The sequence below is a fragment of the Erinaceus europaeus genome, chromosome 21, assembly GCF_950295315.1.
Source record: "Erinaceus europaeus chromosome 21, mEriEur2.1, whole genome shotgun sequence".
Classification (NCBI taxonomy): Eukaryota; Metazoa; Chordata; class Mammalia; order Eulipotyphla; family Erinaceidae; genus Erinaceus; species Erinaceus europaeus.
Genome location: NC_080182.1, coordinates 9,259,227 through 9,285,397, shown reverse-complemented (window position 1 = coordinate 9,285,397; position 26,171 = coordinate 9,259,227). Strand labels below are relative to the sequence as shown.

Sequence of the window (26,171 nt, the reverse complement as noted above, 5' to 3'; positions counted from 1 at the left end):
CACTTCCCTTATTAGCAGAACCCAGGAACTGCAAATATAGGTTGTCTACACCTCCAATCTTTCCCATTTTATCTGCTCAAGTGAACTTGTTTCCTCGTTGGATGGCTCTGCACATTACAAAGGGATTCAGATCACTTTCCTGAGACTCTCCCTCACCCCTCAGACCAGGCAACACTGCCTCTTTCCTGTTGCAGAAGTTATCAATGCCATCACAAGACAAACAATATTCAGCAATAACTAATAAGCTTTGTGCAATAATGCAGTGACAAGTGAACCCAGCTTTCTACTGAAATTCAGAGCACAGAGAAGAAATACAACACGCTTTATTGTGTTTCCCCATATTGTACTTTCAAAGATTGCTAATCTGAAACATCAGATGGGACAGATAGCATAATGGTTATGCAAAAGGACTCTTAGGCCTGAGGCTCCAAAGTCCCAGGTTCAACCCCCTGCACCACCGTTAAGCCAGAGCTGAGCAGTGCTCTGGTAAAGAAAACTTCCCAAGTGAGAGCATCAATCATGATGGTTTTATACTATGAATCTGGGCGGAAACTAAACTGATCGCACCAACCCTATCAGAGGGCTTCACAAACCAATCCCAGCTAGACTCATCCACAGATTAAAAAATCATTTGCCAGCTTGTCAAAAAGAAAACTTTATTACTCTAGTAAGCGCATCTGATCTTAAGCTTTCTTGCCAGATGCCTTTGCAGCAGGTGCTTTCTGACCCTTCTGAGCTTTTGGAGGTGCAGCTTTCTGGCCCGAGGCTTTCTGGGCAGGAGCCTTCTGGGTAGGAGCCTTCTGGGCAGCAGCCTTTTGGGCGGGAGCCTTCTGGGCAGGAGGAGCCTTCTTGCCTGCAGCCGTTGCCGTTTTAGCTGGAGCCTTTGCTGCGGCCGCACCCTTAGCAGCAGCTACCTTTTTGGGAGAAGTCTTCATGAGAGCAGCCTTCTGCAGCTTCCTAACTTCAAGCTTGATTATTCGGTTCCTCTGAAAAATTGAACAGAAGCAGATGATGTGTCGGCATCTATGAACATGAACTTGTTTAACCCACACGAACAACAATCACTCCAGGTTAAAGTCAACTTTTGGTTTACAGACCTCGGTAAATAAAATTACAAAAAGACAAGAGGACCTAGTGGGGGGTTGTACTGTTATGTGGAGAACTGGGAAATGTTATGCATGTACTAACTATTGTGTTTACTGTTGAATGTAAAACATTAATTCCCCAATAAAGAAACTTAATTACAAAAAAAAGGGGGGGGACACCTACCATTTTCTTGGCCTTCATGACCTTATAGCGATCAAAATCCGTCATCTTGGCTTTCTGTAAAAACAAAAGTAACAAGTGGGCTTCTCATACCACTTTTCCAATCCTCTGAACACAGACCAGAATTGTCAATGTCTCCAAGTCATTACCCTTTCTCTGGCATCAATTTTCTTGGCCCATCTTGTGGCAGCCCACTTCTTATTGATATCTGCTTTCTCCCAAGCTTTTCGGACGTACCTCTGATGGGCACTACACAAAACCAAAGATCGTTATTTCCAAGCCAGACCCAACAACACAGATGCACTCAAGTTAAAAAGCACCGTTCCCACATTAAGACTTTCAATACTGTTTCTTTCTTTCACAACTTTAACAACTTCATCAACCTGATGATTTCACTGTGCTTAACTTCAGAAAAAAAAAAAAAGCAGCTGTCACAACTTAATGCCAGGATGCAATGTCCTTTCTTGAATTCAATTTCAGATTGTCCCCATGTTTTCGGCACAGAGCCATCCACGAGAAGAACAGCCCCGTTTCCTAAACTGGGGCTTAGTTTCAGCTCACCACTGGATCGCACCAGCCAACAGAGCTGATCAGGTGCAGTGGCGGGTGGCTAGCCAATGCTATTTCTACAGAAGACATGTTATCTGCAATACTGTGTCTTTGAAATGTCGGAGCTCAATATGCCAGTGTTCCCAATTTCAAACTTTGGTGGCAGGGAAACAGCTCAATTGAGAGCATCAAATTTCTTTTTTTAATATTTTATTTTTGAGAGATGCAGAGACACAGAGAAACACCAGAGCACTGCTCAGCTCTGGCTTACTGTGGTGTGGGGAATTGAACCTGGGACTTTGGAGCCTCAGGCATGAGTCTGTTTGCATAACCGTTATGCTACCCAAGAGCGACAAATTTCTATGCCTGGGCCTCGAAGTGCTCAGTTTCCGGCACATGTACAGGAGCGATCTGGCCTGGGTGGTCGCACACCAATTGAGTCATGTTACAATATGGAGGGGCCCGGGGTTCAAGCCCTCAGTCCAGTAAATAAGATAACAATAATAATAATAATAATAAAATAAAGATAAAAGTGTTCTGATTTGTCTCCCATTGTATCTCATGTGAAGCTCACAAGTGTAACCTCAAGCTCATGCTGTTGCTGTATACGTTTACTGGTGGTCAAAGGCCCTAAAACTCAAGTCATAGTCATTCTAAAAGTCCTAAATATTTAGCTATCAAAACGCAGTATACTTAGCAATACACTCTCACGGTGTGTGTACCAAAGCTTCAGGTGCTGAGAAAGCCCAACACCAGAATGTCTTGAGCTCTGGAACACCCGCCCCGTAAGGAAATAACCACTGCCTCTACTTCTTATATGTAGCTGGGAACACAACCTCTTTCGTAGCTGTTATATTGGAGATCACTCACCCACCAGGGCAACGACAACAGGGCACTCAAGAAGAGCACCCGCCTACTTCTATCAAGTGCTCTTACTTTCAGCGCTACATGTCATTTTTTTCCCCCAACAGGACACTGAACCTGGTAGTTTCTGTGCCTCCGGCTCAAAAGGGTCATTTTTTGTGCAACTATTCCGCTGCCTCCCCAGCCCCTCCACCCCATTATCCCCCAAACCCACCCGAGCTGGTGGCACAGTCCTGTTACCTGTGTGGGAACTTGATAACGAAGTCGGTGAGCTGCATGCACTTGAAAGGCATGGCCTGCCTTCTTACTTTAGTACAGGGTCCATCTACCAAGGCCTTACAAAAAAAAAAAAAGCCAAATTAAATTATCAATCCAAAAAGCATTAAAAAAAAAAAAGCAACCAAAAAAAAAAAAAAGCATTCTAAAACCCCCAGTAAAATAATCCCCCGCCAAGCCTTATAAACTAATAGTCTGTAACCTTTACTGTTCCAACATCCTTTTAGTTGGCTTTTAATTTTTTTTTTTTTTTGGTGGGGGGGGTATTGGGAAGCTCCGTGGCTCTGCGGCAGCTTCTGCAGAGCGGCAGAGGCTGTGCGCCCCGGGCCCCGCGCCCTCCCGCCGCCGCTCGCTCACCCTGTTCTGGTCGATCACGTCCACGATGGCCACCAGCTTGCCGGCGTGCGGCCCGAAGGAGACGTAGGCCACGCGACCGACCTCCACGAAGCGCCGGAACACCTAAGGGAGCCGAGACGAGGGCGCGATTGCCGGGGTGCCGCCGCCGCGGGACGGCCCGAGCGACGATGCCAAGCCGGCCGCCGGGTCCCGGGCGCGGTCTCCCCGGCTGCACCGCGCACCCCACCCGACCCCACGCGGTCGTCTCCCGGTGACTCCCAAACTGCACCCCGGGACCCACAGCACCCGCTCCCCAGCACCCCCAGGACGCTTTCGGCGCCCGCGCTGCCCTCGCCCAGGCGGAGGAGCGGACGAGGCCTGATGCCCCAACCCGGAGCGCCGCCGGCAACACTCACCATCTTGGCGGCGATCGGCGAGAAGGAAGAAAGCCCGCCCCCGCCTGCGCATGTGTAGCCGGTCGCCCCGCCCCGGCGCTTCCTGGGACTCCGACGTGAGCGCCGATTGGCTGGCGGTGGGGTGGAAGTGCGTCACAACACGCATGCTCACTGCGAAAGTCTGGCGCCGCTTCCGGCGGCCGCGTTACGTCAGACCATGGCGGCCGCCACGAGGATTGTTTTGGAGGCGTGGTGCAGGGAGCTTGTCTCTTCGGGCGGTAGCCACGATACCTTTAAATTCTTCTTCTTCTTCTTCTTCTTTTTTTTTTTTTTGCTGCGAAGTAACCGCTGGCACTCAGGGCCTGCACTACGAGTCCGCAACTTTTGCCGCTATGTATTTTTTCCTTAATGTTTACTAGATGGCGTAGAGAAATCGAGAGCGGAGAGGGGAAGTGGGGGACTGGAACCTGGGTCCCTGGCAATGTGCGTTTGACCGGTGCGCTACAGCGCGGCCTCCTTAGTATTTACTTTCTAAAGTGTTTTTGTTGTCTATTTTTTTTAAATACTTACTTCCTTTTTGTTACCCTTGTTTTTATTGTTGTTGTAGTTATTACTGTTGTAATCGATGTCATCGTTGGATAGGACAGAGAAATGGAGCGAGGAGGGGAAGACAGAGGGGGAGAGAAAGACAGACACCTGCAGACCTGCTTCACAGGCAGTGAAGCGACTCCCCTGCAGGTGATGTCTTTGACCTTTTTCTGAGCAAGAAATGCTCTGAATCTCTCTCTCTCTGTCTCTCTCTGTTGCTGTGTGGTTGTAATAAATGCCATCTTGAAAATGTTACCTCCTACTTTGATACCATTTAAAAAAAAAATTCAGAGACAGTGAGAGAGAGAGAGAGAAATCCCACTGGCTTGAGTTGCTCAGTGCTAGGAAAGTGGGAAACCCATACATCAGGAACAGGGTTTGGGGCAGCACAAGGGGACTTGTGTCAAGGTCTCTTCTTTGGCCAGGGAGCTGGAGAGTTTGCATTTGCCATGCTGCACACTTCTTTTTTCTACAGGGGAAAACAGGTTTGTGTATTTAGCCAAGTAAGTCAAGAGAGGGGGTCACAGCAGTTGGGCCTGGGAAGGGCAGGGAATGGAACTGGGGCTCTCAGGTGTCAGCATCACAGTCCTGCACTGAGCCATGTGTGAGGCTGCTCCATTCAGGGACTGAATCAACAGTCTGTGGGCTCCTGTTAAAAGAAGCCCTTGGGGTCAGGCAGAGAGCTTAATGGTTCTGTCCACAGCTTTCATGCCCGAGGTTTAAAGGCTTCAGGCTGAATGCCCAGCTCTCCAGCATAAGTCTGAGCAGAGCAGTGCTCTGCTCTCTCGAGTTATTTATTTTATTTATTCATTCTTTTTTTTTTTTTTTTACCATAACCCTGCTCATCCCTGTGTCATGGTTATGCAAAGAGAATCTCCTGCCTGAGGCTCCAAAGTTCCAGGTTCAATCCCCTGCACCACCATCAGCCAGAGCTGAGCAGTGTTCTGGTTAAAAAATAATAAGGGGAGTCAGGGGGTAATGCAGTGGGTTAAACATACTTGGTGCAAAGCGCAAGTTCCAGATTAAGGATCCCAGTTTGAGCCCCCGGCTCCCCACCTGCAGGGGGGGTCACTTCACTGGCGGTGAAGCAGGTCTGCAGGTGTCTGTCTTTCTCTCCCCTCTCTGTCTTCCCCTCCTCTCTTGATTTCTCTGTCCTATCCAACAACAACGACAGTAGTAAAAACAACAATAAGCAACAAGGGCAACAAAAGGGAATAAGTAAATAAGTATTAAAAAGCTCTTTAAAAAATAATAAAACCCATCTCATTACTCAAAATAGTAACAAAGTAAATAAAAATATTTTAAAAGAAATTCATTGGCTGTGAGATAGTTTCATACATAGCATCATTCTGTCTCTCACAATTTCTGTCTCTCCATAGCTAAATATAATAATACAAGAAATTACAAATATTAAAAGTAAAATGACGTTTTTTCTTATGAGCCATAGTAAAGAGTTCTTCTGCCAAGGACGTTCATGCCTGTGGCCTCAAGAACCCAGTATCATCCCTGGCACCGCCTTTTGCTTGAGCGGATAGTGTTCTGGTGTTTCTCTGTGTATTTTTCTCCCTGGATCTTTGTGAGGAAAAGCAAATAAAGAGAATATTCAGAGAAATACTGAAGCCCTTAGGTTGGCTCTAGTCACCCATTAGTTGCATTCTGCTCCGTGTCCACAAGGCTGCAATAACTGCAGGGCCCCTGCTGGCCTGGCCTTGCTCCCACTGCTCTGCCCCTTGGTCTGGACTAGTTGTTGCTTTGGGCAGGGTGCTTGCAGTCTGCTCACAGGATTTCTTCCTGGGAGCTCCCTTGCCAGCAGCTAGAGAGAGGCAGGACACAGGCTTCACTGGGCAGAGCACCAGGCTTTCGAGGCTGAGGCGCCAGGTTCCCTGGCCTGGTGTGGTGTCCACAGAGACAGAAGCGTCCTGGAGCTCTGCCTTTGCTCCCCCTGTGTCTGTGCCATGGGCCAGTCCCCTTCCTTCTCCGGCACTGCTCCAACCCCCTGCCAGGAAAAAAGTGATTTGAGCCCCTGTGCTGGGCTGTGAGGAACCCAAAGGAGTTCCCAGACTTGTGTGCACAAAGACCAGGGTTAGAACCCTGTACCCCACCTGCAGCCTGAGGGAAGGCAGGTCTGTGGGGGGAGGGGTTTCCTCGCTTTCTCTCCATGTCTCTGTCTCATCCCTCCCTCTCAGTTTCTCAGTGCACTTTGAACTCAGAGAGAAAGAACAAATGGGAGAGTGTTGGGGAGGGGATGGGGAAGCTGCAGGCCAGCCTGGGCTCCTGGTGCTGGCACAGAGCCTCGGCAATCAGCCTAGTGGTATCCAAACTAGAAAAGGGGGCAGAGGCAGATACCAGAATGGTGATGCAAAGTCACTCTCCTGCCTGAGGCTCTGAAGTCCCAGGTTCAATGCCCCCCACCACCTGATCAGTGCTCTTGTTTTTAAAAAGAGAGAGTCCGAAGGAAAAGAAGGGTGGAGGTGTAGCATAATGGTTATGCAAAGAGACTTTCATGCCTGAGACTCTCAAGTCCCAGGTTCAATCCCCCACACTGCCATAAGCCAGAGCTGAGCAGTGCTCTGGTAAAAAAAAAAAAAAAAAAGCAGCAAAAGAAACGGGGGAAAAGTACAGATCAGAACAAATGAAAGAAAGAAAGGGACAATGGAGGAAAAAGCACATTTGTGGGAAACCTCACAGGTCCTGCTGGAGATTGAACTGGTAGAATGAAGGACAAAGCAGGTGCTTGTTATTGGGCCAGCAAGCAGAAAGTGCATCAAAGTTTCCAAGCCCTGCACAGTGCCTGGGGCCAGGGTGGGGGTCAGCTCAGCAGGAATCCTTAAAATCCTTCCAAGGGCTTCATTCCCTTGCAGCTGTTGACCCAGGAAGCACTGAGCTTCCCTCCTGATTGATACAAATGTCTCTGGCGTCCCAGGAGGTGGGTCAGTGCACTGGGCCTTGGATGGTGATGTCTGAGCTCCTTTGACTTTTATCTGAGCAAGAAATGCTCTGAATCTCTCTATATATTGGTATGTGGTTGTAATAAATACCACCTTGAAAATGTTACCTCCTACTTTGATACCATTTTGGAAAAAATCAGAGAGAGGCAGTGAGAGAGAGAGAGAAAGAAATCCCATTGGCTTGGGTAGCTCAGTGGAAGGAAAATGGAAAATCCATACATCAGGAACAGGGTTTGGGGCAGTACAAGGGGACTTGTGTCAAGGTCTCGTCTTTGGCCAGGGAGCTGGAGAGTTTGCATTTGCCATGCTGCACAGGAAGTCTCTTTCTACAGGGGAAACCAGGTTTGTGTATTTAGCCAAGTAAAGAGAGGAGAGTCACAGCAGTTGGGCCTGGGAAGAGCAGGGAATGGAACTGGGGCTCTCAGGTGTCAGCATCACTGTCCTGCACTGAGCCATGTGGCAGGCTGCTCCATTCTGGGCCTGAATCAACAGTCTGTGGCTCCTGTTGAAAGAAGCCCTTGGGGTTAGGCAGAGAGCTTAATGGTTCTGTCCAGAGCTTTCATGCCTGAGGTTTAAAGGCTTCAGGCTGAATGCCCAGCTCTCCAGCATAAGTCAGAGCGGAGCAGTGCTCTGCTCTCACTCTTGAGTTATTTATTCTTTTATTTATTTTATTGATTCATTGATTTTTTTTTTTTAACATAGCCCTGTTCATCCCTGCATCATGCTGAGTCAGGACCCAGAGAACTCCAGGTCTGAGAGACTCTGCATCAGCGTTATGATTTTACACTTGCCCATCTCACTCTGTCTCTAGCTTTCATTAGTAAACATCAGAGCAATATAAAATATGAAAAAATTAAATACAAAGGAGAGCTTGAGTGAAAGTGGCTGCCTAGTATTTATGATATTTCTTTAAACCCATCTCATTACTCAAAATAGTAACAAAGTAAAAATATTTTAAAAGTAATCCCTTGGCTGTGAGACAGTTTCGTATGTAACATCATTGTCTCTGTCTCTCTCTGTCTGTCTCTTAAAATTTCTATCTCTCCATAGCTAAATATAATAATACAAGAAATTACAAATATTAAGTAAAAACATCTTTTTTTTTTTTACCTTAGAGAGCCTTTATTACATTAGAGGAAGCTAATAATGTATAAACTAACATACATAAATTTATGCAAGGCTTTTCTAGAAAATGCAAAGCTAAATAAGATGGATCTTGCAACTATTAACTTATAACCAATTCATATAGATTTAAAACAAAGGTGGAAAAAGTGGCTTTATTACCAACTGGTAACTCTCTTAGAAACAGAAACAAGTTACTGTAGAAGAGGAGAGAAAGAGTATTTCTAGATATTTATAGTATCTAGATAGAACTAGAGCTAACTAGACACGGTGGTTAAAATTATTCTTCTAAGAAATAATCTGTATAGAGGTTAGGTGGTGGTGCACCAAGCACAGCATACAAATTACATTACTGTGTGTGAGGACCTGGGTTCAAATCCCCATCCCCATATTCTCTCTCTACTCCCCCCCTTTTTTTTAATTTCTTTATTGGGGAATTAATGTTTTACAATCGACAGTAAATACAATAGTTTATACATGCATAACATTTCTCAGTTTTCCATATAACAATACAACCCCCACTAGGTCCTCCTTCTTGGACCTGTATTCTCCCCCCACCCACCCGAGTCTTACTTTGGTGCAATATGCCAATTCCAGTTCAGGTTCTATTTGTGTTGTCTCTTCTGATCTTGTTTTTCAACTTCTGCCTGAGAGTGAGATCATCCCATATTCATCCTTCTGTTTCTGACTTATTTCACTTAACATGAATTTTTCAAGGTCCATCTAAGGTCGGCTGAAAACAGTGAAGTTACCATTTTTTTTTACAGCTGAGTAGTGTTCCATTGTGTATCTAGACCACAATTTGCTCAGCCACTCATCTGTTGTTGGACACCTGGGTTGCTGTCAGGTTTTGGCTATTACAAATTGTGCTGCTAAGAACATATGTGTACACAGATCTTTTTGGATGGGTGTGTTGGGTTCCTTAGGATATATCCCCAGGAGAGGAATTGCAGGGTCATAGGGTAGGTCCATTTCTAGCCTTCTGAGAGTTCTCCAGACTGTTCTCCACAGGGGTTGCACCAACTGACATTCCCACCAGCAGTGCAGGAGGGTTTCTTTGACCCCACACCCTCTCCAGCATTTGCTGCTGTTCCCTTTTCTGATGTATGACATTCTCACAGGAGTGAAGTGGTATCTCATTGTTGTCTTGATTTGCATTTCTCTGACAATAAGAGACTTGGAGCATTTTTTCATGTGTTTCTCGGCCTTTTGGATCTCTTCTGTGGTGAATATTCTGTCCAAGTCCTCCCCCCATTTTTGGATGGGGTTATTTGTTGTCTTGTTGTTGAGTTTGGCAAGCTCTTTATATATTTTGGTTATTAGTCTCTTGTCTGATGTATGGCATGTAAAAGTCTTCTCACATTCTGTGAGGGGTCTCTTGGTTTGGGTAGTAGTGTCTTTTGCTATGCAGAAGCTTTTTAATTTGATGTAGTCCCATAGGTTTATACTTGCCTTAGTCTTCTTTGTAATTGGGTTATTTTCATTGAAGATGTCTTTAAAATTTATGCAGAAAAGAGTTCTGCCAATATTTTCCTCTAAGTATCTGATAGTTTGTGGTCTAACATCCAAGTCCTTGATCCACTTGGAATTTACTTTTGTATTTGGTGAAATATAGTGGTTCAGTTTCATTCTTCTGCATGTTTCAACCCATTTTACAACAGCATTCGTTGAAGAGACTCTGCTTTCACCATTTAATAGTCTGGGCACCTTTGTCAAAGATTAGATGTCTATCGGTGTGGGGGCTCACTTCTGGGCTTTCAACTCTATTCGCCCTGTCAGTGTGTCTATTCATGTTCCAGTACCAAGCAGTTTTGATGACAATGGCCCTATAATACAATTTGAGATCTGGGAGTGTGATGTCTCCAGTTCTGTTCTTTCTTCTCAAGATTGTTTTGGCAATTCTAGGTCTTTTCTGGTTCCAGATAAATACTTGTAGCATTTTTTCTATTCTCCAAAAAAATGTAAAAACACCATTTTTCTTATGAGCTATATGAAAGTTCTTCTGCCAAGGACGTTCATGCCTGTGGCTTCAAGAGCCCAGTGTCATTCCTGGCACCGCCTTTAGTTTGAGCTGATAGCGTTCTGGTATTTCTCTGTGTATTTTTCTCCCGGGATCTTTGTGAGGAAAAGCAAGTGAAGAGAATATTCCGAGAAATACCAGAGCCCTTTGGTTGGCTCTAGTCTCCCATAAGGTGCATTCTTCTCCGTGTCCACAAGGTGGCGATATAACACAGCAGGGCCCCTGCGGGCCTGGCCTTGCTCTCATTGCTCTGCCCCTTGGTCTGGACTAGTTGTTGCTTTGGGCAGGGTGCTTGCAGTCTGCTCATAGGATTTCTTCCTGGGAGCTTCCTTCTAAGGAGCTAAAGAGAAACAGGAGACAGGGTTGAAACTGGCCAGAGCACAGGACCTTGAGGCTGAGGCACCTGTTCCCTGGCCTGGTGGGGTGTCCACAGTGCCATGAGGGTCCTGGAGCTCTGCCTTTGCTCTCCCTGTGTCTGTGCCGTGGGCCAGTCCCCTTCCATCTCCTGCACTGCTCCAACCCCCTGCCCGGGAAAAAGTGATTTGAGCACCTGTACTGGGCTGCTGGGTGGTGGGGAACCCGCTGGAGTTCCCAGGGCGGGAACCCCATTCATTCCCCCCATGCAGAGGGAGGAGAGGTGAGGCAGGTCTGCTGGGGTGTCTCTTTCTCCCCACCTCTCTACCTCAGTCCTTCACCTCAGTTTCTCAGTGGACTTTAAAATCAAAGAGAAAGAACAACTGGGAGGTGGTTGGAGACGGTGTGGGAGGGACTGCTGCCAGCATCCCCGGCTTCCTAGTGCAGCACTGAGGCTCAGCCATCAGCCTAGTGGCATCCAGACTAGAAAAGGGGGTGGAGGCAGATACCAGAGTGGTGATGCAGAGTCACTCGCGTGCCTGAGACTCTGAAGTCCCAGGTTCGATGCCCCCCCCCCCACCAGATCACTGCTCTAGTTTTAAAAAAGAGAGAGAGTAAAAAGGGAAGAAAATAGTGGGGGGAAAGTACAGGTAAGAAAAAATGGGAGAAAGGAAGGAAGGGACAATGTGGGGAAAGTACATTTGCAGGAAGCCTCGCAGGTCCTGCTGGGGATTGAACTGGTAGAATGAAGGACAAGGCTTGTTATTGGGCCAGCAAGCAGAAACTGCACCAAAGCTTCCAAGCTGTGCACAGTGCCTGGGGTCAGGGTGGAGGTCAACCCAGCAGGAAGCCTTCAAGGGGCTTCATTCCCTTGCAGCTACTGACCCAGGAAGCTCTGTGCTGCCCCCTCATTGAGATATGTGACTCTGGTGTCCCAGGAGGTGGGTCTGCACAGGGCCTTGGAGGGTGATGTCTGAGCTCCTTTGACCTTTATCTGAGCAAGAAATGCTCTGAATCTCTCTCTCCCCACCCCCCCCCCCACCAGGGTGGTGTGTGGTTGTAATAATGACATCTTGAAAATGTTACATCCTCTATTGATGCTATTTGAAAAAAAAAATCAGAGAGAGACAGTGTGAGAGAGAGAAATCCCCTTGGCTTGGGTTATTCAGTGCTAGGAAAATGGAAAACCCATACAGCAGGAGCAGAGTTGTGGGCAGCACAAGGGGACTTGCGTCAAGGTCTCCTCTTTGGCCAGGGAGCGGGAGAGTTTGCATTTGCCATGCCGCACAGGAAGTCACTCTTTCTTTCTACAGGGGAAAACAGGTTTGTGTATTTAGCCAAGTAAGTCAAGAGAGGGGGTCACAGCAGTTGGGCCTGGGAAGGGCAGGGAATGGAACTGGGGCTCTCAGGTGTCAGCATCACTGTCCTGCATTGAACCATATGTGAGGCTGCTCCATTCTGGGCCTGAATCAACAGTCTGTGGCTCCTGTTAAAACAAGGGCAATAATAATAGCCACAACGAAGCTACAACAAGGGCAACAAAAGGGGGGGGGGGAATGGCCTCCAGGAGCGGTGGATTCATGGTGCAGGCACCGAGCCCAGTAATAACCCTGGAGGAGGAAAAAAAAAAAAAGAAGCCCTTGGGGTCAGGCAGAGAGCTTAATGGTTCTGTCCAAAGCTTTCACGCCTGAGGTTTCAAGCTGAATGTCCAGCTCTCCAGCATCAGTCTGAGCTGAGCAGTGCTCTGCTCTCAGTCTCTCCTATATAGATATATGTGATACAAATATGTTTTTTTGTTTGTTTCACCAGAGCCTTGCTCAGCCCTGAGTCATGGTGAGGCAGGAACCTCAGAGCTTCAGGTATGAGAGTCTCTTTGCATCAGCATTATGCTATCTGCCCCTACCCATCTCCCTCTCTCTGCATCTTTCTGTATCTCTAGCTCTCATCACTAAACATAACCATAAAATAAAATATGACCAACTAGTGAGTCAAAAAGGAGCTTGGGGAGAAGTGACTGCCCAGCTTGACTGGACCTGTCTCATTACTAAAATATTCAAGTCAGTAAAAATATTAGAAAAGAAGTCCTTGGATTGGGAGACAGCTTAGTAGCTAGCATCACTTCCTCTCTCTCTCTATTAAGAGTTTAATATAATACAATGAAATATAAATATTTAAAATAAGTTTACCTTGTGCTTAGGAGCTATCTTAGGGGTTCTTCCAAAGACTTTCATGCAGTGGCTTCAAGAACCCAGTTTCAATCCCCAGCTCCACCGTTAGCTTGAATCAGATAGTGTTCTGGTGTTCCTCTCTGTGTGTTTTTCTCCCTGGCTCTGCGTGACGAACAGAAAGTGAAAACAATATTGGGAGACATTCAGGAGCGCTTTGGTTGGGTCTAGTCTCCCATAAGGTGCATTCTGCTCCGTGTCCACAAGGCGGCGACATAACCCAGCAGGGCCTTGCTCCCACTGCTATTTATTTCTTTATTTCTTTATTTATTTACTTAATTCATTCATTTTTTTTTTTTTACCCATCATGGTGAGTCAGGACCCAGAGAACTCCAGGTATGAGAGACTCTTTATATCATCAGCCTTATGATTTTACCCCTGTGCATCTCACTCTCTCTGTATCTCTAGCTTTCATTACTAAACATCAAAAGAAAAGAAAATATGAAAAAATATATTAAATAAAAAGGAGAGCGTGGGTGTAAGTGACTGCCTTGTAGTTTTCATTATTTCTCTCTGTAAACCCATCTCATTACGCAGAATAGTAACAAAGTAAAGTAAAAATATTTTACAGGAAATTCCTTGGCTGTGAGACAGCTTCATAGGTAGCATCATTCTCTCTGTCTCTCTCTCTCTCTGTCTCTCTCACAATTTCTGTCTCTCCATAGCTAAATATAATAATACAAGAAATTACAAGTATTAAAATTACAAGTATTAAAATTACAAGTATTAAAATTACAAGTATTAAAATTACAGGTATTAAATTACAAGTATTAAAAGTAAAAAAGACCTTTTGTTTATGAGCCATCTTAAAGAGTTCTTCTGCCAAGATCTTTCATGCCTGTGGCTTCAAGAACCCAGTTTCATTCCCGGCACCACCTTTAGCTTGAGCTGACAGTGTCCTGGAGTTTCTCTGTGTGTTTTTCTCCCTGGGTCTGTGTCAGGAAAAGAAAATGAAGAGATTATTCGGAGAAGTACGGGAGCCCTTTGATTGGGTCTAGTCTCCCATACGGTGCATTCTGTTCCGTGTCCACAAGGCGGCGACACAGCCCAGCAGGGCCCCTGCTGAGCTGCCCCTTGGTCTGGACTAGTTGCTGCTGTGGGCAAGGTGCTTGCAGTCTGCTCACAGGATTTCTTCTCAGGCGCTTCCTTCCCAGCAGCTAGAGAGAGGCAGGAGACAGGCTTCACTGGCCGGAGCACCGGGCTTTTGAGGCTGAGGCGCCAGCTTCCCTGGTCTGGTGGAACTTCTTCACGCTGTGACAACCAAGGACTGAACCCAAGGCCCCGGGGTCCCGGGCTCAGCGCCCCCCACACCCACACAACTCCCAGCTTCCTGCAGGTGAACCCCGATACTGCAGCCCCTGCTTGGGGAAGGGGCGACAGGGCGAGAACTGACCAAAGTGGAAACAGGAGGGAAACCCCCACCCCGGCAGGTGTCTGCAGGCTCAGGGGACGGGTGGACGGACGGCTTCACCCGGGTCAGCAGCCTCGGCCAGCCCTGGGCGTGGGGACATGGCCGCACCTGGTGACTCCGGAGGCTGGTGCCCTGCTCCTCAGCCCCATTATGCGTCCGCCGGCCTTCACCCCCAGTCCCCCCACTGCCCGCTTTGCTGTCTGCTGGGACATCACGCAGCACACGCACGCGGCAGACTCCAGGGCTGGGACCCGGGGCCCTCCCGCCACAAGCCAGAACTGACGGGGGCTCTGGACGAAAGGAAAAGCACATCAAAAAGGACCATTTTTAAAAAGCTTTATTAGAGAATGAAGGGGATGCATTGGATCGACCTTCCCGTGGTGCATCCCGTGAGTCCCCATTCATTGGGGAAACTGACGATCCTTCCTAGCCGACTGAATCCACATGGATCCCAGTCACTTTCAAAGCCAGCAACAAGCAGCTCCTGACAGCTTTCAACCTGACGCTGTTGACTGGCTACGGAAGAAGGGCAAACGGGGGGGGGGGAGGAGGAGGAGGAGGAGGAGGAGGAGGAGGAGGAAGAAGAAGAAGAAGAAGAAGAAAGAGAATGAAGCAGAGTATCACTCCAGCCTTGGCAGTGGCTGGGATCAAACTCGGGGCCTCACACACGCGAGTCCCTTGCTCTGCCCGCGGCGCCATCGTCTCGCTGCCGCAGGTGCTCTCAGGCGGGGAGACAGCTCAGTGGGAGAGCGCGGCACCTGGGCGCCCAGGGCCTCCGGTGAGGGCGGATCCGGCGCTCCCCACCTGGAAGCCAGTCAGGAATGCGGGGAGGAGAGCAGCGCCAGGACTCTCCGCGCTTCCGGCTGTGGGGGGCTGCCTGGGGCTGGGGTGACCCCTCCCTGCTCAAGGCTGTCCCCCCAGCGCAGATGGCACAGTCCTGTGTCCACACTGAGACTGTGGACACGGCTGCAGAGGTTACCTGCCTCCATAGCAGCAGGAGTCCTGCATCTGCGCAAGCGCGGACTTGCAGGCCACGCCCACGCTTCAGGCCCCGCCCACAAGGGTCTGGCCCCGCCCACAAGGGTCTGACCAGTGGGCTGATCCTGGCAGCCCTCAGATGACCCGCAGCTGGGGAAGAGCGTGGACACCCCCCCAGATTAACCACACCTGAGGCGGCCACCGCCCTGCCAATGAGCACGTCCATCCCCAGGAAAGTGACTTAGGAGACGTTCTGCATTGGCAGGGCCATAAATCCAGCCGAGGATCAGTTGGGCCCTGCAGAGGGGCGCCTTGATGTGTGGCATACATAAGTAAATAAATGAATAAACAAACAAACAACTAGAAATAAAGGTGAGGCAGCCTGGATGGAGCAGCTCCCCTTCATGGGGCTGTGCCCATGAAGCTGCACCCAGGGCCAGGTGGCGACGCAGAGGGCCGTCATGCACACGCCCCTGTGATCCTCCAGCTCCCTCACTGACACTTCACTCTGTGCAGTGACCTGCGGGCAGGCTGGGAGATTTCAGGAAAAGACACAATCGGGGAGTGAGGGCATCTTAAACCTTTGCTGTCAGCAGACTACAATGTCAGCTGCCTTGATGGGGATTTATATAGGCCAGCTTAAATGTTAAAGGGGAAAGATGCTTTACTGCAGGAACTCTGAGAGAGACAGAGACCGTGTTATCCGTCACTCTAATATGCTAAAATTAAGGGAAGACAGTTTCCCGTGTGAAGTGGTGCAGTCACAGGGGTTATCTCTGTTTCCGCTTCTCTCTTCATCTTAAAAGACAAACGGGGGACTGGGGAGGTGGCACAGGGGGTGAAGCTTTGGAGTCTCAAGCCCGAGGCACTGACTTAGATCCCAGCATAGCACGTGGCAGAGTGACACTCTGGTGCGACCTTCCTCCGCCTCCATCAATAAATATTTTTACAAAATGGTCTGCAGGTGTCTGTCTTTCTCTACCCTCTCTGTCTTCCTCTCCTCTCTCAATTTCTCTCTGTCCTAGCCAAAAACAAGGAGAGCAATAAGAACAACAATAATAACAACCATGACAACAATAAACAACAAGGGAACCTAAAGGGGGAAAAAAGTAGCTTCCAGGAGCAGTGAAGTGTGTGCACTACTCAGTGTAGTGCACACACTGAGGCCCAGCAATAACATTGTAGGCAAAAAGAAAAAAAAAAAAAGATGGTAGTGTTGTGCTGCCGCCTTGTGGACACGATGAAGAATGCACCTGACTAAGAAAAAGACTCCATATGTTTACATGAAATCTCATTTTAAAAAATCTTTAGGAAATGCACTGTGAGGGGTCAGGGGGCAGCACACCTGGCTAAATGCACACACTACAGTGCCCAAGGATGCGGGTTCAAACCCCTGCCCCCCACCCGCAGGGGGAAAGCTTCACAAGTGGTGAAGCAGGGCTGTGTCTCTCTGTCTCTCTCGCTCTCTATCTCCCTCACCTCTCAATTTCTGTTTCTGCCCCATAATAAATAAATAAATAAATAAATAAATAAATAAATAAAAATAAATAAATAAATTTTAAATGAAATGCAATGTGAATAAAACCTGAGCTCTCCTTCCCAGAAAACGCTGAGAAACGCGGGACTCTGGTGTTTGCTGCCGCCTTGTGGACACACCATAGAATGCATCTGAATAGACAAATTCATCAATTCCCACTGTAAGCTTTATATATTCAAAGATATCTGTGTCACTGCACTTAAAAATAATAGAGGGCGAGGAAGACAGCATAATGGTGATGCAAAGAGACTCTCTCTGCCTGGGGTTTTCAGGTCTCAGGTTCAATCCCTCAAACCAGAGCTGAGCATGAGCCAGAGCTGAGCAGGGCTCTGGTAAAGTAATAATAATAATGGTAATGGTAATGATAATAATAATAATATAGAAGTAGGGGAAATGGCTCAATGGTGGGCAGCAGGTCTTGAATATGTGATCCCAGGTTTCAATTCCTGCCCCTTCTGGGCCAGGTTGCATCTCTAGAACCCTTTCCAACTTTATATGGATAGAAAGTGCTTTTAAATGAAGAAATACAGACCACACACTACTCAGAAAAGGAGAAAGACCTTTCTTTTTTTATGGGACAGAAACAGAAATTGGTTTCTTTTGCTGTGAAGAAGCTTTTTAATTTGATGTAGTCCCATAGGTTTATACTTGCCTTAGTCTTCCTTATAATTGGATTCGTTTCATTGAAAATGTCTTTAAAATTTATGTGGAAAAAAAGTTCTTCCAATATTTTCCTCTAAGTATCTGATAGTTTCTGGGCTCTCAGTTCTATTCCACTGGTCAGTGTGTCTGTTCATGTTCCAGTACCAAGCAGTTTTGATGACAATGGCCCTATAATACAGTTTGAGATCTGGGAATGTGATGCCTCCGGTTCTGTTCTTTTTTCTCAAGACTGTTTTGGCAATTCTAGGTCTTTTCTGGTTCCAGATAAACATTTGTAGCATTTTTTCTGTTCTCCTAAAAAATGTGCTTGGGATCTTGATGGGGATAGCATTAAATTTGTAGATGGCTCTGGGTAGTATATTCATTTTGATGATGTTAATTCTTCCAACCCATGAACATGGAATATCTTTCCACTCAACAACAAGACAACAAATAACCCCATCCAAAAATGGGGGGAGGACTTGGACAGAATATTCACCACAGAAGAGATCCAAAAGGCCGAGAAACACATAAAAAAATGCTCCAAGTCTCTGATTGTCAGAGAAATGCAAATCAAGACAACAATGAGATATCACTTCACTCCTGTGAGAATGTCATACATCAGAAAAGGTAACAGCAGCAAATGCTGGAGAGGGTGTGGGGTCAAAGGAACCCTCCTGCACTGCTGGTGGGAATGTCAATTGGTCTAACCTCTGTGGAGAGCAGTCTGGAGAACTCTCAGAAGGCTAGAAATGGACCTCCCCTATGACCCTGCAATTCCTCTCCTGGGGATATATCCTAAGGAACCCAACACACCCATCCAAAAAGATCTGTGTACACATATGTTCTTGGCAGCACAGTTTGTAATAGCCAAAACCTGGAAGCAACCCAGGTGTCCAACAACAGATGAGTGGCTGAGCAAGTTGTGGTATATATACACAATGGAATACTACTCAGCTGTAAAGAATGGTGACTTCACCGTTTTCAGCCAATCTTGGATGGACCTTGAAAAAATCATGTTGATTGAAATAAGTCAGAAACAGAAGGATGAATATGGGATGATCTCACTCTCAGGCAGAAGTTGAAAAACAAGATCAGAAAAGAGAGTAATTTGTGCAATTCTCTTAAAATCCACTGTGCAAAAAGCCACATTACACAGAATACTTAGAAACAACCAGATTGGGGGGCCAGGCAGTAGCACACTTGGTGGAAAGTGCAAGGACCGGCATAAGGATCCTGGTTTGAGCCCCCAGCTCCTCACCTGCAGGGGGTCACATCACAAGCGGTGAAGCAGGTCTGTCTATCTGTATAGATGACATGGTTATGCCTAGGTGGTGGCACAATGCATAAAGGACAGCAGTGTCTCAAAAATAAAGTCCCAGATTGGATCCCTGGCCCCACATAGGACAGAGTAATGTTTCCATCTCTCTCTCTCTCTCTCTCACATACACACACACACACACACACACACACAGACACACACACACACACATCTTTTAAGAAAGCCTAATTTGTTTATATTCATTATAGACACTGAGAGGGAAAAGGGAAATTGAGAGTGGAAGAGAGACACCTGCAGCACTGTTTCACCATTCCTGACGCTTCCTCCCTGCAAGTGGGGACTGGAGACGTCAACCCAAGTTCCTGCAAATGGTCACAGGTGCACTCAACCAGGTGTACCACCACCCAGCCCCTTTCATTATCCTTCTAATACATGTACTAATAAGTCTGTATAAAAACTTACTGACATTAACTTGTAGGTACTTAATAATTTTCATACTCTGACCTCTATATTTCTTGTAGAAATCAAAAATACATTTTTGGAATAGTGGGGGGGGGGAGAGAAAGGAAAACCAAGAGAAGAGATGACAGAACACAGCCTCTCCCTGACATGGCGCTGCCAAGTGTCACTGGGGACTTGAACTTGAGTCCTCAAGCACTGTGAAGTATGCATTGTTGGGTATCACCCTTCTCACTCTTTATTTCTTTATTTTTATTGTCACCTAGGTTACCGCTGCAGCTCAGTGCCTGCACTACAAATCCCTCCCTCCCAGCAACCATTTACTTCTTTTTATTTATTTATTTTTCTAATTTGTATTAGGACAGAGAGAAATTGAGACAGGAAGGGAGGTAGCAACAGACACCAGCAGACCTGCTTCACCCCTGGTTCCTGCCTGCCCATATCCAGCATGCACAAAAGGGAACTATGCCTCCCAGAAGGAGCCAGTTCCTGGAGGTCTGGTCTCCATGGAAACGAGAGCTGTTGCCATCAGGCAAAGCGGGTGATTGGTACAAATCCTGAAACTCCTGCTGATGTGCAGGCTGGTGGGGGGCATGTGCGTTGGGAAGGAGGTGCTGCCCACAGCCCCTAAGGGCCAGGCTGAACTGGCAAGTTCTGGCCCTGGGTCCGAGCTGCGCAGGGTGACACGGGGTGACCTGAGCGCAGCCTGGGCGGTGGTGGGTGCTGTAGGCTGGGAGGTGGGGCGGGGAGCGGCCCGAGGCTGCAGTCCTGGGGGGGCACACTGGGGACAGTGCTGGGGGGCAGATGATGGTGGGGCCGATGCGGCGGGGCTCAGGTGCAGGAAGCTGGGCCTAGGGAGCCGGCTGCTGCGGGGACCCCACCGCCAGCTGCCATGCAGTGGCTCACCCTGGAATGCAGAGCAGAAGTCGCTGCCAGGCCTTGTGGGGACTGTAGTCCAGCCTCTCCCTGGCTGCCCTGGAAGCTGGAGGATGGGAGGTGTGGCATTTAAGTCAAATTCTTTTTTCCGGTTGTTTTTTGTTTATTTTTTTTTTTAGAATTATTGATTTTCTATGAGCTAGAGAGTTTCACATACCCCAGCAGTGTTCTAGTTAAATATATATATATATATATATATATATATATATATATATATATATTCATGAGAGATAGGTTTCATGAGAAAAAGATGATAAGATCAAGCCCCTGGCCCCCACCTGCAGGGAAGAGCTTCACCAGTGATGAAGCAGGGCTGCAGTTGTCTCTCTTCCTCCTTCCCTATCTCCCCCTCCCCCTCAATGTCTCACTGTCTCTATCAAATAATAAATAAATAAATTTTGGGGGCTTGGGGTGGCACACCTGATTGAGCACACATTACAATGTTCAAGAACCCAGATTCAAGCCCCCAGTCCCCACCTGCAAGGGGAAAGCTTTGCGAGTGGCGAAGCAGAGCTGCAGGTATCTCTCTGTCTCTCTCTATCTCTCCTTTCCTTCATAATTTCTGGTTGTCTCCCCACTAAATGAATAGATAGTAAAAATTAAATTGTTTAAATCAACATGGAGGGCTGGTGAAAGAGCTCATTTGGATAGTATGTGGCTTTGCTATAACCCCACACCATTGAAGAAAGCTTCAGTGCTGTGTTGTGGTTTCTCTCCCTCTCTGCCTGTCTCTATTAAATAAAAATAAAATCAGCAAAGAAACAATGGAATACAACCCTGCAAGTTAAAAAGATGAGACTGCATCACTTGAAACAAAAATGGACAGAACTGGAGATGACTGGGCTAAGCTAATAAGTGAAAGTCAAGTAAGTCCATAGTATCCCTTATATGGAACGCATAACAGAGCATACTAACAACAAAAAAGTCAAGCAGACTGTCTCTTAGAGCTTGTAATTGTGTCTGTGGTTTTAAGGAGGGGGGTTAGGCACAGGACATTGGTGAGGGTGTGTGACTATATACTCTTGACATCTTATCATTCTGTAACCCACCATTAAATCAATAACAATAAAAACTATCCAAATAATAAGCAAACATCACTCAACAAGGAACAGGGAACTCCCAACAGCAGCCCCCAACACACACAGGAGTCCCAAGCCCAGAAACCTTTGTAGCCAGACCCTCAGCTGTAATTGTCACCCATTTGCTCTATCAGGGGACTCCAGACCGACGCCACACAGCAAAAAACACCCCCACACCCACAGCGTTGTGCAGACCCAGAAGCCCACCCAGAGCCCGACTCTGACCTGCTGCTGCTGCTGGTCAAGGCTGCAGACACGTCAGGGAAACACTGCAGCTCAATGTTTTGGTTGAATGCGCTCAGTCCCGCAGCTCACAAGACCCTCAGAAGCATGGCAAGTTCTAGAGGGAAGTTCTGAGCCTCTCAAACTGTAGACTCCTGGGGCAAGGCCTCCTCTCACCCCATGCCATGTATCTGACCTGAGAGCAATTCCTTCCTCAGACAGCTATTTCAAAGCCTGCTGCTTTAAGGTTGACTGAAGCCTTCTTCTCTCTCCTGGAAAAGCCGGAATCAGATCCCAGTCACAAGGACCCCACTCATCTCCTAATTCCAAGCACCTGAATTGACCTGGACATTCAAAAGTCCCTGGGGTGCAGTGGGGGGTGACTTATAAGGTGAGGGCGTGGCTTGTGTTCTTAACCCTGGAGCTGCTCAGAGGAAGCCAGCCTGTCTGCCTGCTTCAGGCAGTCATGAATGTCTTCGGAAGAACCATGTTGCTGTCTCCCCAGCCTAACGGTAACACCCTATCCACTCTGTTATTTCATGAGACACTTTCCCCAGTTGTTACAAAAGGAAACAGCACATCCAGCCCAGAATCACTTTATGGAGAAGCTGCTTAGCCTGGGGGAATTGATGTTAACATTTTTGAAAGTCTTATGAGTTTCTGGGGATTTCTCTTTAACCTTGTCTTATCCACCTTTCCCCAGTGTCAGCTCTAACACACAGCTGAGGATCAATAAACATTTGCTGAATAACAAGGAAAAATAGTTCCTAAAGGATCTTAATTTGTTTCTCTGTTAATCTAGAGCACTGCTCAATTCTGTTTTATGTTGGTAAGGAGGGACTGACCCTGGGATTTTGGAGCCTCAGGCATGAAAGTCTCTTTGCATAATCATTAAGCTAACTAACCCTACCCCCGTTTATCCCCCTTAATTCTTGAGTGGTTTTCTTAATTTTTTTTCTTAATTCAATTTTTTGTATCTTTATTTATTTGATATAGACAGCCAGAAATCGAGAGGGTAGGGGGAGATGGAGTTAGAGAGGGAGAGAGACAGAGAGACACCTGCAGCACTGCTTAACCACTTGCAAAACTTTCCCCTTGCAGATGGGGAGCCAGAGTTGAGCCAGGGCCCTTGCACACTGTAACATGTGCGCCACCACCTGGCCCTTGAGTGGGTTTCTATATGTCGAAAACAGGAACTTCCAGCACAAACTGTTACAATCCTAATGGGAACATTTCTAAGCTTTCTCTCTCTCTCCCTCTCTCTCTCTCCCCCTCTCTCTCTTTATAAAATTTTAAATATATTTTATTTATTAATGAGAAAGGAGGAATAAGTAAATAAATATTAAAAGGAAAGATTATTAGAAAGACGTTATTAGAAAGATAACTCAATTAAAAAAGTGGGCAGAAGATGTGAATAGTCAGTTTTCTCAAGGAGATAAGCATACTAAAAGCACGCTGAGATTCCACCTCACATCTGTGAGAACAGCCTACATCAACAAGACAGGAGAGGCTAAATTTTGTCAAGGTTGTGGAGATAAAGGAACTCTGTCTCACTGGTTGGATACAAACTTACAGTCCCATGAAAAGCAGTATGGAGAATGCTCAGGTGAATACTGTTGTTTCACGTATGTGACACTTATGTCACAAATCAGGTATCTATGTGCATGTGCTAGACTATAAGATTTCAAAGTCAAATGCCTAACTGATCAAGATGCTGCCATCTTCTGATAGGAAACATGCTGGTTTTAACAGCTATCTGACTCAACCAGGTCAGCGTTCCAACTTGCAAACTCCAACTCCAAAAATGCTTTAAAAAAAAAAAAAAAAAACCAGCACTGCTGAGCTTACTGTAGTGTGGGGGTATTGAACGTGGGACTTTGGAGTTTCAGGCATGAGAGTCACTTTGCATGACCATTATGCCATCTACCCCTGTACCCCAAATACATTTCTGTCTGGGTGATATTGGCATATTATTTTATCTGGCTGGTATGGTATTAATAGGCAAGTTACTTTATATTACTGTTGGCATGCTATTTTATATGGTGACTGTAAAGAATAGTATGATTTACAATAAGTGAATTAAAAAATATTTATTTATACCAGAGCAGTTCAGTTCTGGCTTATAGTGGTGCAGGGGATTGAATCTGGGACGTTGGAGCCTCAGGCATAATAGTTTTTGCACAACCTTTATTCTATCTCCCTACACAACCTTGAATTTTTTTACCTTAAAAATTTACTTATTTAGTTTTAATCAAAAACACAGAGACCCGAGCAATTTTCAGCTCTGGAAAAACAGAAGGTGGTCAAACCCAGGGCCTCAGTTATACAAATTCTATGCTCTAAAATGCTAAGCTATTTCTCTGTCCTTTCGCCACATACTTTGAATGTTTGCTTTACTTACAGCTGTGGGGCTTTGGGTTCTGGTCTGTAGTTACATGAACTGTGTGATTGTCACAAATTTATGTATTTGTTTATTTGTAATATTAATTATAGGGTAGAGACAGAGAGAGGGAGGGGAGAGAGAGGGAGAGAAGCAGAGAGACACCTGCAGCCTTGCTTCACCACTTGTGAAGCTTTGCCCCTGCTGGTGGGGACCAGGGGCTTGAACCTGGGTCCTCATGCACTGTAGTGTGAGCACTTAACCAGGTACACCACTGCCTGGCCCCCGTTTGTTTATTGTGGAGTGGGGTTTCATGCATGTGATTTCACAGCTTCAGGCCAGAGAGACAGAAAGAGAAACAGCCTGCCCTGCCATAGCACTGCCCATGTGGTGTTGGGGCTTGAGCTTGGTAGTTTGGAATGGCAATGCAGACACTCTAGCCGGTGAGCTACTTCTGTGGCTCATCACCACAAATTTACTGGCCTACAAGGACACGTAGTTATTACTTCATCGTTGTGTAGGTCAGAAGCCTCAGCTGGGTTCTCTGTTTCAGGTTTCACAAAGCTAAAATCAATGTTGCAGCAGAGCTGAAGTCTTGCCTGGATAAAGGGACTCCAAAAGCAAGAGACTGGTTCACTTTAATGATGGCCCTTTTGGTCAATACCAGGCCACTCCATCATCTGGGACTCTAGTCAGGAAAATCTTGGATTCCCACACAGATATGATGGGCCAAGACCTCTAATAGATCCCTCTGTCCACCATGACTGGTCACTTCCATCAGGAATGTCATAATAAGCCCTCTTGTGGGTCTCTCCAGGACCTTATCCTCACTGTAGAACAGTGATGATAGGGACTGCCCCACTCTCTAAGGGAGGCTGGATTAACATATTCTGCTACTCAAGGAAGATGGGTCCTGAAATGAGTGCATAGAATATTCCCAGCTGTGACCATGGACTCTGAGCTCAGACTGACAGGGACTCAGAGGTTACACAGGCTTCTGTGCTAAATATGAATAGACATGGACCCCAGGTGAGATTGATGTGGTAAACAGTTAACAGTATTTATATACTATCTTCATGTTTGGGAGCTACTTTCTGCCCTAATCCAGATTTCTAGGCCTATTCTCAACTCTTGACACCATCTTCCCAGACAATATTTTTAGTCTACCTGCATGTTACTGTCAGGCTCAGGCAATAATTACTATTGTCATGGGCCCTTAAAATATACTTAAAATGTACTATTAGCTTTTCCTACTTAAAGACACCTAATTTCATCTGCTTTATTCCTACCTTTGGGTTCCTGTTTATTAAACAATTTGTTCCACTTTATATCTTATTACTTTCAGCCATTAAGTTGCAGACGCTACCACGATGCCATCCTGACTTCCCTGGGCAGATGACCTCACCAGTGTGTCCTAAAGTCTCACCTCCCCAGAGCACTGCTGCCTGGCCCCCTCCAATCTTTCTCATTCTTTGAATCTCTATACTTTCTAGAGAAAATGCTCCACCTTTAAAGAACTTGAGACAGTAAAGCAAGACGAAGCTTCTTATTAAGCTAGGGTTAACTTCTTAGTTAACGTAGAAAAATTCAGTTGGTGGCAATATTCCCCGCACCTCCATCCCCACTTGTACATAAATAGGATTTTCTAACCAAAGTGACTGGCTGGCCACCCAAGAGCCTATTGTACCTGCTGAGGGGTCTGCTACTAGACCCTGTCCAAATGTATTTTCTTGATAAAGAAAAACTAACCTTTCAGTTTGTTGCTATCAGATTGTATACAAGCAACAGCCCTAGTTTGTTCTGGGCTCTTTTGTTGTTGTTTGTTTGTTTTTGGATATGAGTCCACTGAGCTGCCTGCATTAAATCGACCTTAAGAGCCCCAAAATGCCTCCTGCATAACTGTTTAACTGTTCATGACGCTGCCATCTCCCCATGTGTCCCATCTGTCTGACAATCCCATGGCAGACTTGAATGATAAGATTATACCTACCTGCATAATCGTTTCATTTTAAGGTCAACTGGTCAGTCATTAGACCTGCAAATTCCTTTAACCATTAATAGCATAATGTCGGGAGTGACACCAGAAGGTCAGGAAGATGGAACCCACCTCAAACACTTGCCTATCAGAGCAACACAACTGCAGACTTTATAGACGGCCCATCTGCTGCAACTCTTGGGCACATTCGAAAGCCCAGTTTGTGTTTCTTTTTTTTTTAATATTTATTTATTATTTATTCCCTTTTGTTGCCCTTGTTGTTTTATTGTTGTAGCTATGATTGATATCATTGTTGTTGGATACAAC

General features: G+C 46.5%; 1 protein-coding gene and 1 non-coding gene across 2 annotated transcripts; both read right to left on the bottom strand.

The window, feature by feature from the left end:
- Positions 1 to 639: 639 nt before the first annotated feature.
- On the bottom strand, positions 640 to 3,766 carry RPL14 (ribosomal protein L14). Its single transcript, XM_016185628.2, has 6 exons — positions 3,708 to 3,766; positions 3,313 to 3,414; positions 2,920 to 3,014; positions 1,416 to 1,515; positions 1,270 to 1,323; positions 640 to 986 (listed from the first exon to the last, which is right to left on the bottom strand). Exons 1-6 carry the CDS (start codon positions 3,708 to 3,710, stop codon positions 684 to 686), a joined length of 657 nt encoding a protein of 218 aa, XP_016041114.1. The 5' UTR covers positions 3,711 to 3,766; the 3' UTR covers positions 640 to 683.
- LOC132535341 (small nucleolar RNA SNORA65) lies at positions 1,746 to 1,873 on the bottom strand. Its single transcript, XR_009547129.1, has one exon. It is a non-coding gene; the product is annotated as a small nucleolar RNA SNORA65 (small nucleolar RNA).
- Positions 3,767 to 26,171: the final 22,405 nt, after the last annotated feature.